The sequence below is a fragment of the Falco peregrinus genome, chromosome 8 (assembly GCF_023634155.1).
Source record: "Falco peregrinus isolate bFalPer1 chromosome 8, bFalPer1.pri, whole genome shotgun sequence".
NCBI lineage: Eukaryota > Metazoa > Chordata > Aves > Falconiformes > Falconidae > Falco > Falco peregrinus.
The window spans coordinates 1,425,196-1,444,322 of record NC_073728.1 but is presented as its reverse complement, the minus strand read 5'-3'; the positions used below and the strand labels follow the sequence as shown (position 1 = coordinate 1,444,322).

Genomic DNA, 19,127 nt, shown 5'->3' with positions numbered 1-19,127 from the left:
AGCTCCACAGCCACACATCAGAAAAAAGCCTGCCCTGCACCGTTTCATATGGAATCACTGAGATAGGAAGGGCAAGTACCAAACCAAAACATCACAGTCTCGAAAATAAAATATTTTATGTTAAGAGGCCTAGATTCAAAACTGGTCTTGATATTAAGGAGTTTGCTACGATTGAAATGTCTTGCTGCAAACACCGGGGCAAAAAACAAGAAACAAATGTGCCAGAGCAGCGAAACCCAGCTGTTACTGCTGGCCCTCCGCTCACACACAACACCCCCTTGCAGCTCAGAGCCCCTTCCCACAGCACCCACGCTCGTGTGCCAGATCAAGCTGCTGCTTCCACCTCGGGGAGGTCCCAAGCAGGGCACCCACTGCAAGGGGGGCTTGCAGATGGCTCTGAGCTGGGGAGAGCCAAGCCGTGTTACTTGGCGTGCCCTTACAGCTGCAGCACGCCTGCCCCACAGCACGCCCAGCCCTTCCACAGCTATCAGCCAGTGCCCTCCTCCTACCCTGCCCACTCCAGCATCATTGCAGAAGTACTGCTGCAGGAGATTGGTATCTATGGAAACCACATTTCCAAATGCCATTCCATCAACTTCTCTGGCACCCTAACAGAATTCCTGAAAGGATGGTACGGCTCCTACTGCTGCTGGCCCAAAGCACCCTGCGCCAGGGTAGGTAACATACCTGCCTAGGGAGGCGATGCTGCCGCGAATCACTGCGCTGCACACGAGGGCAGCATTTGTCTCGTCAGAACTAATACTGGGCATATGGGGAAGCGCAGTAGCAGTGCTGCCTGCCCGGGAGCTGGGAAGCAGCCTCATTTGCAGAGGTGTCCAAGTTGTCAAAACAGCACCTGTGCTGACTGGTGCTGGCCCTCTGAGGACTGGGGAAATGTTATCCAGCGGGCACAAGGCGAGCACTGGGTATGCAAACCTTTGTTGCGTTGCTTTTGCTGATTAAAAACCTTGCAATATTCTACTGGATTCTTCAAGTTGAAATAAGGCAAGAATGGGCTGCTTTATACTTCTGGAGTACAGTTTTCTAGTAACGTTTACCTTTTAAAAAGACAGGCAAAATTTCCATTATATTAGACAATGTTCTAGCTATGACTATATAGCTATGGCTAGAACATGGGAAAATGTCATACTGCAACAGAGGAACAAGATGGGGCAAGAGACCCGATTTTTATTCTCACCGAATTGCATCAAAACTCTCCATTTCATTCTGCTATTTGATTCTAGTTGCAAAATATATTGCAATAAATGTAAGTAGGAGCAAGCTAATTCTTTCATGAATAAATACAAATGCAAAAAGTGGATACATTACTTAAACATTTAAAGAGTTCCCTCTATAATTTTGATTTCTTTGAAAGGTAACTAAAAAAGGTAAGAGGTATACAATGAGTTTCCCATGTAATAAAAATTCAGTGTCAAATTTGTGTTGGCTGGATATGCTTGCTTTCAGTGAAAACGGTTCTTTACATTGTGTCTTGTGGTGAAGTGCACCCAAACGCCTGGGTTAAACTGAACAAGCTCAACCATTTTTACAACACCAACACACCTTCCTTAAGGACGATCAGTGTGCATGTAAAACTATGCCTCCCTCACCCCTGACGCTTCCTTATCTTCAGCAGCTATGGCTACAGAATGCAGTATGAGAAGTGCTCAGTAATACTATTCTAAGCATGGCTAACGCAGCCTGAGATTTTGCAGCTACATGACTGTGAAAGCACCAAAGCAGGAGCTTTACACGGGCTCACTTACCAAAGATCAAGAGAAGAGCAAGAACTGACCTGTCGTGTCTGCACAGTTAGAAATTTCAAACTCAAGTTAGGCAAATGTCATGACAAGAGTTAAATCATCACCTCTGTGCAAGCACCCTTGCTTTTTCAGGGTATATGTCTGCGACTGCAGGCTGTCTGGTAAAAGGGGGGGAATGACTACTGCAGTGTAGTATGTGGATGCTCTTTCTTAGCGCAAAGGAACAACCTACCCAGGGACGTGGGTGGCAACAGCACGTTAATAAACACGTGCAGTGAAGTCAATGAGATGACAGCTGGTTTGGAGCTGTAAAAGCATCATCTTCCTTCCCAGCACCCTGCCCATCACTGCTTTCTGTACCTCAAATAATTACTCATGTAAACCTCTAACTCAAGGACTGAGATTTCCTATGCAGAGTACAGAGCACACTGATTTCTAGCAACGCCTGTCTAATTCACTGTTGACCTCTGTTCACTACACACTTTTTACTGAAACGTATATGAACCTCTCCACAAGCCCAGAAAGCTCCTCTGCGTTCTGCAGAATGTAACGTACACAGATCAAAGGTTACGTGTGCTTTCTGCAATATATTCTGCAATAGGCATTTAGTGGACATATATCAACAGCCTGTAAGTAATGCCCACATGCACTCTTTCAGGCGTTACACTTTTGTTTGCATTTATGGAAGTGATTAAAGCTAGAATCATCATCACATTCTCTTGCTGAAATCCACTAAATGTCTCTTAGTAGCTGCTCCAAAACCTTACAAAAGGATTTCCACAACCTATCTGTGCAAGAACAGCAACAGAGAGGGGAAGGGTGGAGAGGAACCCCTTCCCTGGACTAATCTACACAACAAACAGGTAACGAGGGATCACATCTTACCTGGGGGGTTCTGGAGGAGCTTGGGCTGCTGGCAGCTGAAGACACCATGCTCACGTTGGGGTTCATACTCCTCTCTCTCTCGTCCTGATAGATACGATCCCGCTCCGAGTCGGGCAAGTTGAGAAAATTCTGCATTGCCCTTAAGTTTACCAGGAGGGACTGGGAAGCTGTCCTAGGGTCTTCTTCTTTACGCAGGATCTCTGACAACAAGCCCTGGTTCAAAAAATTTACAACAAGGAAAAAAAAAAAAAAAAAAAAGCTCAGTCATGTGTTGGTTTGTGTTTGTTGTTTTTTTTAAATTTGTGTTAGTGTAAACCAGCTGGGTTGCAATACTGAGAACCTACATCAGATCTCATGGGCTCTCCCAGAGTGGATATTTTGTAGGGAAGAGTTTGTCTTTCTGGGGGCCGAGGTTTTTATTTTGGGACTGTCCTATTCTGGCACCGTAATAAGCTTCTGAGTATGGAGATGCTGGATAGGAAGGTAGGTACACTGGGTAGAAGAAATTGCAGTTATCACCAGGTGCTTGCTGCAAATATTTTAGGAGCTGATACATCTCTCTCTCTCTCTCTTTTTACTTGAAGCTGGGAACACTTGGCAATCCTCTTCATCTTTGACAAATCTGCCAAGGTTGGTAAATTTAGTTTCGACATTTAAACAGTGCAGGAGGTTTATAAAGAAAAACGTTTGGCTGGTTTTTGATGTTGCAGTCCTTTCACTTTGGTTTGGACAGTCATTTCTGAGAGGAGACAAATGGAGCAATAATAAACCCTTAGAATCTAGCTTTAGGAATTTAACCCGTTTTTTCACGCCTCTTATCACAGGCTTCACATTGCAACCATGAATGAAGACCACATTCATCTAGTTTTTACAAAAGCCGCTATTCCAGGAGGTAACCAGCACTGCACTTCCAAAAAAACAGGAAGAGGAAAAAAAAAACATTGGAGAGATGAAAACGTCATTAGGAGAGGTTTAAATCTAACTATGGGATTAAATTCATGCATAACTATGCACTCAACAGTTCCACAGGTTATCTAGAAGTTAAAGGCACAACACACAAGCCTGGATCAGGGCCTACAGAAGCTACTGGGACACAGCGTGTCCACCCCCCCATCTGACACTTCACAAATGTGCATTTTGCTCCAAAAGGCAGTAACAGCCACTTCCTGAACTACAGATGTTTAAATGCACTGGTCTCCGATAGAAGCAGAGAGGGATCACCTCTGCCCATCAAGACTACTTATATCCCAGGAAATGGTGCTCAGAGGCTCGTTATTTCGGAAGGCTATTCCGCCACCACATTTCCCTGAGCAGTCCAACACCCTTCTTCCCTCCTGCCGCAGCCCAGGGCTCTGCACCGCGGCTGCCAGGAACGCTGGCCACAGCAGCCCCATACAGTGCCAGCCGGAGCTCGGAGGGCTCACCTCGACCCGCTGCTGCAAGGAGCAACACCCAGCGCCGCGTGCGAGGGGAGACGGCAGCACCCAGGCGCGGTCTGGCCGCCCCTGCCGACAGGAGCCTTCTGCAGGTCCTTACAGCCATGAGCGAGGCAAGCTGCCTCAGGAATACAGTCACGGCTAACTCCTCTCTTGTAAGAAAAATGTTACCAAAAAGCAACCAGGTAGTCAAACCCCTGTGATGTTCAGTCTTAGTTTATCTTCTTCCATATCAAGAGTCTCCTCCAAAAAGCCTTGCTAATACACTGCCCCTGTGTTGGCCAATTAACCCAGCGCCGACGTTTTCAGTATCTATTGATCTTATTTAGCAGGCTTCCTGACAAAACCAACCAGACCAGCCAACAGTGTATCTGTATCTGCATTTATCTGCTATCTGCTATGAAACACCTACATTAAAACACACAGATGAAAACTCTACTTCAGCAGTGTTGATACCAGAAGTGCTCAAAATAAGCTCCGCACAACCTGAAGGTAGGCTGCACACCGCTCCATCTCTTCAGCTCCTATCTACATCACCAAGCTAAGACAGTCTGAATTACATTTTCCTGCAATTAACAGAGTAGCTACCAGGAGGACTGGAGCTGGGAATGAAGCCGTGGTGAGACCCTCCAGTCAGAAACGGGATCAGGAGAAGCCGGCTGGAGAAAAATCTCTGTGCTTGGAACGAGCCTGAGGCGGGTGCAGCGCTGGGCTGGCCGCAGGCATTCTGCGACCTCAACGCAACTGCAGGCTCATACTTGGGTTCTTCCGCAGGGCTCACCACCCCTTAGAGATGCTAGAGACATTCTGAAAAGCTTTCCAAAGTTTGCCAGGCTCACAGGCTGGACAAAGGACATTACAGAAGCCTGAAACCATGACTTGAGCAATTTCAAGATTGATACAGTAAGTCCCTATTATAATTTTCCCTTAAAGTCAGTGTAAAATTCTCCAAATGCAGTAAATCAATTAAATACTGGTTCCACAGATTCTTCAAATTCTTAATTTCCTAAGTCTTTTAAAGGATACGTAACTTTTTACTAAAAGAAAAGATCAACTTCAAAAATTCATGAGTTTGGGTTGAAAGGAAGGTATCTGAAAGCTACTGGAGCTGACTTTAAGACAGCTTTTTCTCCCTCCCATCTTAACCTGGCTAAATTTATGGTCTAATTTCAAAAATGGAGAGCAGAAACACATGTGAAAGCATGCCAACAATTACTTTCCAGTGCAGCCATTGACTCCCTATGTAAATCAGAGGCTCACAGGTACAAGTGGCTTGGTTGTGGCACTAATGTGCTTGCAGGCTCTGATCCATCACCAGAAAGAGCTGATCATGGGGCAGAGGCAGTGGTTTTGAACCCAGCCTGCGCCTCTTGTTTCTAGGAAGGTCTCACCTCCACCACAGGGACACAGCAGAATTCTGCGTCGCTGCTGAACCACGGGGACACACTGCTGCTGGGAGCCTCAGCTCCTCATGTGGGCACCTCCCCGTGCCCCGCTCCCCGTGCCCCCTCCAAACCCGCAGGCAGAAAACCTGGTTGCAAAGAGCGTTTTTCTGCAGCTCCTCCAGGAGCCGTGGCAGCTTAGGCACCACACAAAGAGCAGGACAGATAATAAGAAAACTGACTCAAGAGGGAAAAACCTCATGTCCTCCTGCAACCAAAGATAAACAACACTGGTAAACAACAGTGGCTAAAGAGCAGAGTGATTGGGTAGGACAGTGAAGTATCTTGACAGCAATAACATTTACAATAATGCAAATCTGAGCCACCAAAGTATATGCAAACTAACCAGCAAGCAACATTATAAAAAATAAAGTGATATTAAATAATCTGTTCAGCCTTTTTGTCACCTGCAACAAATTAGACTTTCAATATGCAAAACATCTTCCTTCCAGAAAAACAAATGATCATGATTTCATTTAATTGTAATTTAATGAGGCATAATGTACTTTTTAAAGTGATATACACCAGGTGTGTGGTGAGGAAACCGGCCCAGCCAGACAAACCCTACTGTTTCTATTTTTGAGAAAACCCTAAAGCCAGCCAGGGACTGTTTTCATTTCTGCAAATTATGTTTCTGCTGGAGGGGGTGAGGGAGGGAAACCCACAGCATTCGTACATTTGTTGTAAAATTCCATTGGCTAAATTAGCTCATTCCGACTTACTTACATCTCACATATTAAAAAAAAAATAAAATTTAGAAAATTGGCAGTTTGCAGAGTAATCAACTCTGCAAACCTAAAAAAAGATCTTCAAGGACTAGAAAGTCTCAAAGCGATTTTTAATAGCCAAACAGATCTTCTGTACCAAACACAGCTCTCAGGATACGTTTTAGGACATTTGATAATATCTTTGTTTTTCCACTCCTGTACATCACTTTTAAAACTGATGCTGAAGAGACAACTGATGAAAAGTTTCATGTTCACACAGGCTGTGCTTGCAAACGAGGCGAGTGCTCACCCTGAGACAAGGACTCTGCGCAGGCACAGTTCGGTTTACCCTTGGAACTTGCATCATTTTTAAAATTATACACTGGACCCATAATTGACTTTAAAAAAATAATACCACTAGTGGAGAAAGGAGCACATGTCCAATCAAAATAAAAAAGTCATTGGATCTATTTAAGGTAGCAGTAATTTTGACAGTGCTTTTTCAAACTAGCTGCCATGTAGTCCTTCAAGCCAGCAAAGTCATGGTCATGGAGGTTCGCTTGGCGCTCATTCTATGAAACCCCGTCTGTGAACTTATTTCTTCTATTCTCATTAGCTACAGAATTCCGGGACAAACAGCTCTGCAAGACAATGCAGCAGGATGCACAGTGACCGTTACTCAGACCCTGCACCCGAAGGACCACCTGCCCACCCTTCAAGGCCAACACAAAGGCTTGACCAAAGCCCACAGAAGGTGAGCAGAGCCCTTCTGCCTCCTCCTGAAGGGCTGTGGCTCAGGCCCCGAGGGGGTGTCCCTGAGATCTCAGGGGACAGCAGCCTGCACTGCCAGTGACCGGACACAGCACCCTTTTGCAAACAGAGCTTTTCAATAGCAATCGGATGGGTGTGATGTGGCCATGACGGAGCGCAGCCCAGACACCGATACCCTGCCAGTGGAGAAGGATGAGGCCCATCAGGAGACTTGCAAGCACTGGCCAGGACCCCACATGCACCAGGTCTGATGACTTGGATGGGAGCTGTGCTCCCCCCCGTACAGACCTAATCCATGTGTCGATGAGAGCAGGAACTAAGGTTAACAAGGTTCAAAACAGGCTTTGGACAATCAAAATGCTGGCCAAGGCAAAAATTTAAGTAAACCCAACTAATGTGCTAAACCTCAGTTCTTCTGTTCTGTATAAGGAGATTATATGTGTAACAGACTAAAAAAGCACAAACACTTTTTTCATACTTTGGGTTTACTTGTGCCTCTCCATACCTCAGCTATTGCCAAAAGCAACAGAGAAAATGCTGAAATACTAGAAAAATATTGCTCCTGTAATACTTAAAGTTCCAAGTACTTTCAGCCCAGTACTTGTAACTGAGTCACAACAGAAAAACTGTTCTGTTCCCCTGAGGTATAGATGTGACTCTGGTCAGGATCAGAAAATGTGGGGATTTCTTCAAATTCAACAGCCGAATCTTAACGATAAGTGATGTAAACCTGCCCAGTCTCAGCATCCCGGCTCAGCACGTGAGGCCCATTTCCAGCATGGCAGGCAGCACTTGGGGACCCCTGGTTAGCTACTCATTCCTCCTGAACTACAATGAAATTGTACCTTCAGCATACAACAACAAACTTGATTTTGCTGGGCTAGAATGACTGTTTATATTTGAAATTGTCTGCTCTTGCAACTGAAAGCTAGAGGAGGCAGGTCAGCCCGGGGAGCTCTGCAGCAGAAGCGCTGACTTCTCATAACCCTTCAAGGAAATAAAGCGTCTCCACCTGCTGTGTTCGCCCATCAAGGCAGGCTTTTACCATGACATCTCTTCGCCTCTCTGCATTTACTCCAGGTCCCACCTTCAATATTGTCTTCTGGGCTGAACAAGATACATTCAACAATTCAAAAAGTACTTCTCTGTCTCCAAGTATACAGCACTCAACAAGGACCTCTATATGAAGTACCTGTAGCCTTCTTAGGAGTCAAGCTCATTTTCAAACGCTCACTGCTTTGTTTCCAACCCTTGCATCTCTTCCTAATCCCAGCTAGGATATGAAGCAGAAATGCTGGAAGTCTCTTAGAAACGCTTATCCTGGCAACATGTTCAGTCCAATTTTGCTGAGCAAAATTGCTTTAGATAACCAGCAGAAATTTTTGAGTGGTTAGTCGAACCAAGTACCTTCATATCCACCCTGTCATGGTTTCCATCAGGCAAAGCTGCATTTGCACCCTGTTCCCTGACCAACTCTTCTGTCTCAATGGGCAAAACGTTAGGTGCCACGTTCGTGTCAGTTCATGAGAACCTCAGAACTCAAAGGACTTTGACTGGTTTCCATCAGTATGAATGGGAGACCGGCTGTCTCCCAGTACCCTCCAGTGTAGCTGAATGCATCATATCAGCCCCTCATTTAAAAGAAATCTCCTGATCTCTAGATTCACCGCCTACAGCCAGAGTATGAGCCTCGTTCTTAAACTCATTTAACTAATGCTAAAATACATACATCTCAGGAGAGCGCTGCTTAGGCACAAAGCATTTAGAGGCTGATTTGAATAAAACTTATCCAGGGTGCAACAATGACAATTTGATTTTTATTATTAAAAATGAAGTGTTTAAATCCTCAAAGAAAATGCCTTTATTGCATTAGTTTAATAAAGCCTCTTTTTTATTATGGTATCTCTTTTTATGAGGGAAGACAGGATGTGTATGTGGAGCTGAATGTCGATACGTGGGGAAAAGGAGGCAGAGAAAGCCGACCACCTGCAGCTACAAAGTGCCATCATTTATATGACATGCATGTCAAACCTTCGTACCGAAATATGCCAGAAAATGAGCAAGACACACAGCTCGTGCACACTCTGTATATCCATGCATTTGCTTCCAAGGCCCAGGACTCCTGTGCATCAGCTGGGCAGGCAGCAGCCGCCTCCTACAAGCACACATTCTGAAAGCCTGACTCACATGCTGCTTAAGATCTTTTCATTCAGCCTATTGAATACAATTAAGCTAATTGAAACTGAAATTTTGGGCAGTGCACAACCCACTGTTGGAACAAATATCCCATGTACCAAAAATCTGCAATTTATTAAATTAAGCACTTCCCTTACAGACTGCCTTCTTTCCTGTGAGTACAACAGAACGCTGCTTGTGCCGCACTACACACAAGAATAAAACAAGCAGGCAGCATGAAAGGGTTTCATGCAATAAGAGAGAGTTTTCTATGGGGGGAAAAACCAACAAAAAATCCCCCCCAAAACCAAAGCCAGAACCCTTGCTAATTGAAAGTCTGTGCGTAATGGGGCAGACAGCATAGTGATGAATGCCGCATGACACTAGGTATCAGGCAGAGAATTGAAGCTGCTCGTCTTCCTCTCACTTAAGTTAAAGGGGAAATTATTTGCAAAAGGAATTCTGTCCAGGACTTGGCTCACGAACAAGCAGAGGTGGAAGAGTTGGTTATTTCGACAAAATGTATTGCTAATCTTAAAGCCTCTTAGAGGACCCTTTTCTGATCCCACTTCAGTTTGGGGGAATTTTGCCAAAGAAAGTAGAATTAGACATAAATGAGAGGTCACCACCCACCTCCCTCCTTGCCTGCCTCCAAAGTCTTTCTTTGGAGCTTCCTTACCCACCCTGCTCATGCTTTCAGAGCCCCAACCCCTCAGCAACTGACTGGAGACACTTCTGCATGCTGTAGAGGCATGACTGCCCCTTACTCGTTGCAGAAGTCTGGACTTGCCGGCAGTCGCACCAGAAGCTGGGGTACCTCCAGCATCGATCCTGCTTCTCCCTATGTCTCCACCCATTCCTGCAGCCAAGGTGCGGCTGAATCCCTCGAACAAGGTGGATCAGTTTAGTTTACCTCATCATAAACTTCACTGCACCCAAGGCTGGCAGAGTTGCCTCCTCCCTGTGCCGTTACTTCCTTTATCCGAAGAGGTGCGGTTAGGCACTTGCTAGCCGGGCAGGAGCTGAGCTGGGCAGGAGCTGCCTTCCTATCTGCACACTGGAAGGCCAATGCTCTCACCCGGAGCTACTCGGGGCAGGAGGGAGGGAGCAGTGCTCTTTGGGAAGAGAGTTACAAGCAGCCAGAACATGCCCGGTGTTTTTACCCAGCTCTCTTTGTATCTGGCACCACAACTGTTTCATTCAAAAAGCCTCAGGTTCACGGGTATTTCCAGTTTTTGAGGCTGTTCAGTAAAACAAGCACTGGCCACTTGCCCAAACATTTTACTAGTTTTGGCTATTATGTCAAAACATTGGCAAAAAAAAAAAGAGGCTTAGGAAAAAAAGAAAGATATAAACAGAAACACTCACTCAGTCTATAGGCTTTGCAGGCCACTGAGCGCTCCTGAGGAGCAGAGAGGCCATTCACTGAGCCAGTGATTTAGGCTGGACTGTTACAGCCAGCCTGACCGACCATCCTGACTGCGACTCCATGAGCCTGCGGCAAAGAGGGATGGATGCTGAGCAAGCGGGGAGAGGAAAGAGAGTATGTACATTTTCCTCTTGCAAAGCAGGAGGATTCAAATGACTTATTTTTCCAGCTAGGATTCTGAAGAACACGGAGCGTTTCAGCACCTCCGGATTTGCTAAAAAACTTTCCAGAGAAGGATAAGGAAAATCCAAGTGAGCATTTTAATGCATTTCCTTTAAAACAATCGCTCTTTTTTTCTGTAACCACCACCACCTGCCCATTTCTCCGTACATTATCACCTGTGATAAGCAAGCTTTGGTTATTACAACTTTCTGGCTGCAACCCGAATGCTGTAATAGGAGATGTTATAGTGCAAGAGGGAGATGGCACAAGGGCTCTGCCCTGAGGATGATCGAAATCACACTATTCTCCTCCAGGAAGAAGCCTGTAGCCTTGGTAACAGCTTTAGCCAGCAGTCCCCTTGTCCTGCCTCCCATTTCACAGCAGCTCAGCACACCAACCTGAAGGATGCCTGTGCTTTTAGAGGCTACTAGTCACCTGGCTACCCTGATTTAAAGGTGACGCGTGCTTCAGCCAGGTAGGCATTTTCGGAGAACTCCAGCCTGCACCGACAGCCCCTTTGACTTTACTGAACTGTTTGAGACCAACGATGGACAGCTGCTCCCCCTGCACATTAAAGCCTTCTCACCTTCTGCAGCCTGTACCTTGCAGGCACTTCCTTCACTCTGGCCTTTGCAAAGCTTCAGCTGCTTTTAAAAATGTGCACAAGGCAATTCCAAGTGCGAGGTGCATCTGCTCTGCCTCTGACAGCTGGGCTTCTCTTGTGGATTTGCAGTATTAATCAGACTTTTCCTTGCTTTTTTCTCAAGATTGAATGGTTTTATACAATCAAAAAGTGCCAAAGTCTTACAGAAAGCAAAGCATTCCCTAATGAATGTTTTAACAGCAAATTCAGCTTACAGCTTGGCTGCATGTCAACAGACTTTCTGAAATGCCCTCCATTTTAAAACAAAGACATCAGGTATGATCATGTAACTCTAAAAGTGTTTGATGGACCTCACGCAGCTCTCTGCCTTCCGTTCAAACCCACTCACTCTCTTGCACATAGTTTTTAAGACCCAGACAAGGATGCCCAGTTTTCCACTAGCAAGCTATTAGCTCATAGCAGCAGTCCAAACAAAGGAAACAATATTTCAGTAAACAATACATTCACATCAAGGAGCGTACAGATTTCCACCTTACCAGTCACAGCCCAGCAGAGCTGCAAAAGGAAGCCGAGGCCAAGGATCTCGGCCATGAAGAACTTGGCCACAAACTGCATCATACCCATCTCAACAGGGCTCCCAAAACAGGGCAGAAGAGCCCTGGTTCCACTCCTTGGGCTATACCACCTTCTTGACCAGTCTGGATAGTGATGCACTGGAGTCCACAAGAGAGGACCGTTCCTGGAGTTAAAAACTGTAGTGCTGCCAGTTTCTGCCAGAGCACGGAAGGCTACACAGAACCTAAGAGGGTATCTTTCCAACACACACCATTCCTACCATTGCTGAGCACATTGTAAGCAACACCAGCTTAGACAAACATGGTAGTGTGCACCACCGTTTTAAATGTTTTTAAGGTTGTGTAGGAATTTCCTACTCACTAAAAACACCTTCAATAACTATGTTGTCTCTGTGGGTCTGAGAACTCTCTTCCACCTGTCATGTTTGCTGAATAAGTAAGTGTTTAGATTCTACAGTCGGGTGAATTAAAATTGTGATGCTGACTCCCTAAAATGCAATAAAAAGAAGGGGCAGAAGCTGGTCCAAGGCATTTACTAAAAATCAGTCATGCACACTCCAAAGGTTCCTCATACCCAGTTTCAAATAAATGTGAAAATGTTCACTTTGGAACTTTCTGTTTGGAAGAGACCCTCTTTGTGGTAGCACAGCCTGGGCCAGCTCCTAGCCAATGCCCCACGCAGCTCTCCGTGCCCGCAGCAGGTACGGAGCCGCTCGATGTTCAGTGCCCAGCTCCGAGTGGGCCCTTGGTGGGAGCGCTGTGCCCCAGGAAATGCCCAGGATTTGGCACACAGCCTGAAGTGCTTTGTTTTCACGTGTGCAGACAACACAGCCACAGGTATAAGCAAATAGTTGTCTTAGGCTGTGTATTTCCAACTTTCAGAGGAAGATCTGGATGTTTCATAAACCATACAACTGCACTTCTCCTTCTGATGACCCTCCTTAGGTCCTCCTCCTCACACATACATGCATACATACATGTGCCAGCCATTTGTTCTGATGGATTTAGCCTAGTTTGGATCAAAGCTTCCTCTACTTCACTTAACAGATTTGCTCAGATGGAAGGTCTCAAGGGAGAAATAATGTCAGTAAGAGGGGGTTTTTCAGCATTGAGTATGTAGGTCATTGGACTTTAAATTAGAGAATAGTTTATCTATTAAACAAGCCTCATAGTACATATTTCATGAAGCTATACTTAATTATAGGGTAATGTGCACCACAGAGTTTCTATGGAGAAAGATGAAGCAGTGGCCCATAATGCAGTGATTAATACAATTATTAGCTGGCTGGCATACAGCATCTATTACTTGGTACCATCATGAGGAACAACAGACCTCCAGTTTCTAAGGCTGGTACTTCCTGTGAAATGCAACAAACCCAAACATTTCCAGAGAGAAATGCATGCCTCTCTGTACTTCCTGAGGAGAGGATCCTTGGAGGCAGCAGGGGGAATGCAGGGAGGTCAGAGTAGATTTGAACTTCTACTTCAAGTGCCTTCTACGGAGTTTGCTTCTCCACTACGGGTGTGTGGGAACTTCATGCATCTGCTGCTGCGCAGTGCAAGGCTGACTGACTGAGCATGTCTTCTTAATCCCTCAAACAGTCTCCAATGTGAGGAGAGCTTGATTTGAGCTGAGGACAGGGAAGCATAAGTATGTACCTACACCCTCTTGCCACAGCAATGGCTCCTAGGGACACGATGCACTACATGTAAGATCCACTGGTCTTATACATTAAGGGCCCGTAGACTAATGAAACACAGCCATGGGATGAGCAAATCTTTTACAGATGTTTAAGACTTGCCTGTTCTGGAATCACTGTCATGGACTGTATAGTACATCGTATTACCTGTGATGGAGGGCTAAGAAGTAGGTGATTTCTTTCCTTTTATATAAAATTATATGCCTGAACTCCTGTAATGAAGACATCAAAATCAGGGAAGATTTTTTTTTTTGTTTTTAAAGAAAAGCCAGAGAAGTTAGCACACCCTAAGATAAATGTCAGCAGGAGTACTGACAAAAAAAGTGATACTAAGTCTGAATTACAGACACCTTTTTATATACTGAACTCAGATGTAAACCAGTCAGAGGACAGAGCATCACATCCCATCTGCAGGTGCAGCCCTGCCCAGGAAAGGTGCTTGGCACCTTCTCAAAGAGCATTACTTTGGCATGTGCACTCAGTGCTGCTCAGGTATGTGCTTTCGATGAGTGAGCCCACTCCAAATGGTTACCCACCTGGTGTCCTAAGTCATACAGAGCATTTGAAAATGCTGTCAGGTGTGACTGCCCACAGTCACACTGCCAGGAGCCACTGAAGTCAGGAAGAAACCACATTTCACCCAAAGACCTGCTTAACATCCTAAACCCACCAAATCTATGCAGGAGGTGTAAGAAGACCCAAAAAACCCCCATCACCACCAGCAAACCATACTGCAGCTGATTTAGCGCAGATTTTGGATTATCTATCAAAAGTGTGGCGCAATCTCTGCCATAGCTGCTATGAAGCACCAGAGCAGACACACTGCTGTGCCACTGCCAGGCAGAGGCCAGAGCAGTCTGTACCACGTGCTCACCTCTTCCCTGCTGTCCTGGCAAGTCAATACACAGTGTTTGGTCAATAACATGCAAGGTGTGTGGGTTCCTGGACACGCAGCATCACAACTCTGCCTCGTTTTAAATAACAAGCAGAACCATTGATTTAACACACACGTTGCATGACCTCTTTCTCGCTGGGGAACGAGCTTTTGGTTTAACAGCAGACTTGGGCACTACCAACCCAGCTCTCCCCATCTGGCTGAAGCTGAGCCTCCTGTTCAGTGACAATGGCAAAACCCTCGCTGGCAACATTACTGCTGACCTCCCGCTCAAGTTCAGAGTATGTCATTCTGTCAGTACCATCTACCTTGATTATACCAGGCTTTATATACAACGGGTTATGATCCCAGAGGGATGAAAAGCTTTTCCAAATTAAAAGCAGCATTTTAAAGAGGAAATACTCATACATTCCTATGTAGTTTTCATTTGATATCCTCAAGGCTAACCCCAGAACTCAAAGTCATGTTGATTGGAAGTGAATGTTTTTTTCTGAGTGCAGCCATCTTATGAATTTAATGGAAGAAGGGAAGTAATAAAAATGTGCTCCATACTTTAATTAGTTCCCTCATAACATGGCATTTCCAAAATGGCAGTGCCAAAGAAAATCATTAATCCAGATCAGACAAAGGTGCTGTATGGGGCAAGGGACAGACCTCCAGGAGACATACACACACTCCTTTTTTCTCTCACTGGTACAGCTTACCTCGAAGACCAACTCCTACCTGCACAAAAGAAATCTGTACCAATATTAAATGCTAAGCCAGTTTCCCTTTCTTTAGCCTTGCTACAGAGCATCACAAAACTGACAGTTCATACTTTGTATGCCTTGACTGGCAGCAGGATACATGTCAACGGCCAGTGTTCCTGGACACACATTCCTCCCCTGTACACCAGGTCGTAAGCTTAAGCTGATGTTATCGTGTGATCATTTCAACATCTGCATTTCACCAGGCGAGTGAGAAAACCTGTGTCAGATGTATGAAATCAAACACGATGTGCTGCAAATGGCAGGCATCTTCCCCAGCAGGCAGTCCTTAGGCCTATGCACACTTGTCTCACACATTTCTGGTGGCAGGAGCCCCTGGCACTGTTGCGGCATCAGTTGCAACACAGGAAGGAACTGAGGAAGTGACAGAGACCCAAAGACACCTCAGACTCTCACTGCCTCTTGTTCCTTCTTCCTGGCCACCAGGCAGGGACAGAAGTTTATATGCCCAGAGAGGAACTCAGGGAAGAACTGCAGGAGCAGTGTTACTGCCGGAGAGCACAGCTCAGGTAACGGCACGGGGGAGACCAAAGGCAAATGAGCAGCTGCTCCAGGAAGAAACAGCCTTGTTCAAGCCCAACGGGGCGGGGGGGGGGGGGGGGGGGGGGGGGGGCGAGGGGTGGTGGTGGCAGGGGGTGTCAACCCGTTTCTGTGGCACACCTCCCGCCTCGATCTGCAGCAACCACACAGCCCCACAAGAGCCACAACTCTGCCCCCTCAGTGCTTCCTGGTTATAAAACAGAAATTGATACCTGTGTGCGGTTGAATGCTACTCTTGCAAAGACAGCTTGAGACACGCTGGCTCTCTTCAGCTCATCTCTGACTTGCTGGTAAATATCTGGAGAGACTTCCACCGACGAATTTGATGGCTCGGGTTTGACAGCTCTAGGGATGGGCGGATGATTCAAGAACTGCTGGTTGATAGCTTGCGGGTGCTGGTGAGCCAGTAGCCGGCTGACAGCAATCTGTTGGTTTATCAGATGGGCCATTGCTATCTGCTGCCTCACCAGTTGTGGACTGAGCTGAGGAGACAGGAGCCCAGGGTTTATCATTGTCTGCATCGTTGGCACTTGGTTTCGGATTGGAGTACTGTGGTGAATTTGGCCATGAGGAGACTGTTCATTAGTTTTTCCCAAGGTTGCCAGCTGGTTGATATTTGGTAAGTGCATGGGACGTTGACCAAGAACACAATAGTCTGAAAGGTTTTCTCTTTCCACTCTTTCCACTGTTAAAAGAGAAAAATTAGTTTGCTGTCATTTCAGTTTGCACTTACAAGAGGACCATTAGGGTAACGGTTACTGCAGGTGACCGTACACAACAGCCACTGCTTTAGTTTGCAAAGCTACACTTGCATAAAAGCTTCACAGAAACATAAGCAAAGGCAGCACAAAGTAAAAGCAACAACAATAATTAACATTCTTTTGGACTTCTCAGGCATCACCCACTGCTCAGGAAGCCTCCTATCAAACTGGCAGCAGATATCCTCTCTAGACTCATTTCCTGAAGAAATTAGCTTGGACATTTACACTGTCACTAACTTTTGGATCTCTCACACCCAAATGAGTAATGTTAAAAGGGGTCAATATTCCAGCACCACTGGCACCTAGGTGAAGGAAAGAAACCTGAATTAGCATCCAGTCACACAAACCCCACGGAAGCCAGGCCACTCGCTGGGCAGCTCACAGAACAGCTCCTCCTTACGAACTCAGCAACTATTATCTTTTCTGACATAACAGCACCTTGCGTGGATAAAGCGGTCTGGTAACGCCAGGTCACCCAGGTCACTACAGCAGAATCACGCTGCTTGCGTGAAAGCATGCTGCAAACCCGTGCAATGCACACATGAGAAAACGTGAAAGCAGTGTTCCTCTAGCCAAAGCCTCACTGCTTCGAGTCAGTCCAGAAACCTTAAAGCATCTCTGCATGAAGGTCTACTTTAAAGAAACGGACGTCACTCTCTTCAAACAACCTTTGTTTAGCACAACAAAGACCAGCGATCCCTAAGTGACACCATGCTACAAAAAATGAAATGCTACACACAAAATGCATATATTGTAGTTTTATAAGCTGATACATACTGTCCCTTTGAAATCTCCTATGTCAGCGATATTGCAATAGCTTTCATGTAACTGCAAAACTAAATACACATATTACAAAACTAAGCTTCCTTTAAAAGTAGTACTTGAAATAGAATATGAAGTTTAAAAAGTACACAAATACAATTATTACTTAGATAATTTTAAGTAATCAGAAGTCATTTTACAGTACGTTGCAGTTTCCACGAGCCTCACTACATGCAAATGCATAGACATTTATATAGTGATCTGATAAAAAAGTTTTCAGGGATGCGTATCATACAACTAGAAAACTACTACCTCATCCCTGTATTGCTCTGAGCAAATAACAAGATAGGATTCATTTCATAAATACCATAATACTATTATAACTTGTGTAATGATTAACAACTGCACAAGGCTTTGAACTCTTTTTTTAAACTTAATCTATATAAAGCTTTGAAGCTTTACACAGTTAATACTCAGGATGACAGTTTACTGATGACTTTCTCCGTCTCCTTCTAAATAGGAAGACCGCTCTTTTCACCTTCCAGAGCTAATCTCCGACAGAGAGGGCTGAATTCTCACTGGGGAGGGGGTCATGCCCTGAACACACACAAACACACACAGTTACTATCTTCAGAGCTGCCATTCTGGAACATCACAAGGACTGAATTTTACAACTAGGTGAATTAGAACCCAAGATTTTCTTCTAACTCACTCTTGCCATTCTTTTGAAGGAAAAACCCACAACATCTTTAACCTTCCATAAAAAAAATATCTTTAAACAAATCTTTTAAAACAAAAATCAAGCATTTCTAAGAAAATTATTAATTCCATTCTCCCACAAAAGCCAATGTTTCAACCCAACTAAGTCAGTGCTTTTTGTGCAGTATATTTCAACTATGAAAGGCAATGCCATGCATGCAACACACAAACACCGTCATCAGCAAATGACCATTCTGCTACGTTACTCACGGGCTGCCAGAGACATAATGCTGTGTTTCAGTTTGCTGAAAATACTGAGAATTCCTGTTCAAACGCTGCTGCCCATGATGTCAGCAGGCCTCCCTGAAAGCCAGGTACAGAAAGCTCTACACCGCTAGTCTCTGGCTTTAGGGACGGACATGACATCAAGGTGAAGTGTGAAATACGAGTAGTGTTAATACCAGGGATGGGGCTGGCATCGATACAGAGATGTCGTGTGCGGGCAGGGGAGTGGGGAAGAGGGACTACTTTGACACAGCCCCAGACCACATCCTGCGACATGGACAACTCAGAGCCGACGTGGCCACACTAACTATTGCCTCCTCAGCCTCTCCGCAGTAAGCCTGCACCTGGGTAATGTCAGTAAATACACACAGTTGCCAGCAAAACCAAATGTAATTATTCAAAGGTGCAGCAGCTACTTGGCAGTCCAGAATTAATCTGATGTAAATAGAACAAAAACATTGCTCAGTGTACATGAAATAATTGGAGCATCCTGCTACAGGAAAACACAACAAGAACTGCTTTTGGTCTTCATTTAAACCCCTAGAAATCTATAGTCCTTCAAATAGGAGTTTCAGAAGAGCTGAAATAAGTTCTGATCTATTTTGTAGTTTAAGGAACACTCAGAGAATAAGTCACTGAAACCAACAAATTACTACTTGTTATAACACAAAAACAGTAACCAAGTGTTTTTGAAAACTTGGTGAGAAATAAATATAAATAACATTCACTTTCTGGGCTGAACCACATTTGCCAAGTTTCCACCCACTCC

At 45.2% G+C, this 19,127-nt stretch overlaps 1 protein-coding gene and 1 long non-coding RNA gene across 2 annotated transcripts in view; one reads left to right on the top strand and one right to left on the bottom strand.

Annotated features, from left to right (window-relative positions):
* SATB2 (SATB homeobox 2) overlaps positions 1-19,127 on the bottom strand; it is a 136,395-nt gene that overhangs the window by 39,580 nt on the left and 77,688 nt on the right. The window contains exons 7-8 of the mRNA XM_055812866.1: positions 16,064-16,536; positions 2,649-2,861 (exon numbers count right to left, since the gene is read on the bottom strand). Coding sequence (XP_055668841.1) covers positions 2,649-2,861; positions 16,064-16,536 — 686 coding nt within the window. The remainder of the gene's footprint in view (positions 1-2,648; positions 2,862-16,063; positions 16,537-19,127) is intronic.
* On the top strand, positions 15,695-17,471 carry LOC129785056 (uncharacterized). The gene is made up of 2 exons (XR_008748539.1): positions 15,695-15,820; positions 16,746-17,471. It is a non-coding gene; the product is annotated as an uncharacterized LOC129785056 (long non-coding RNA).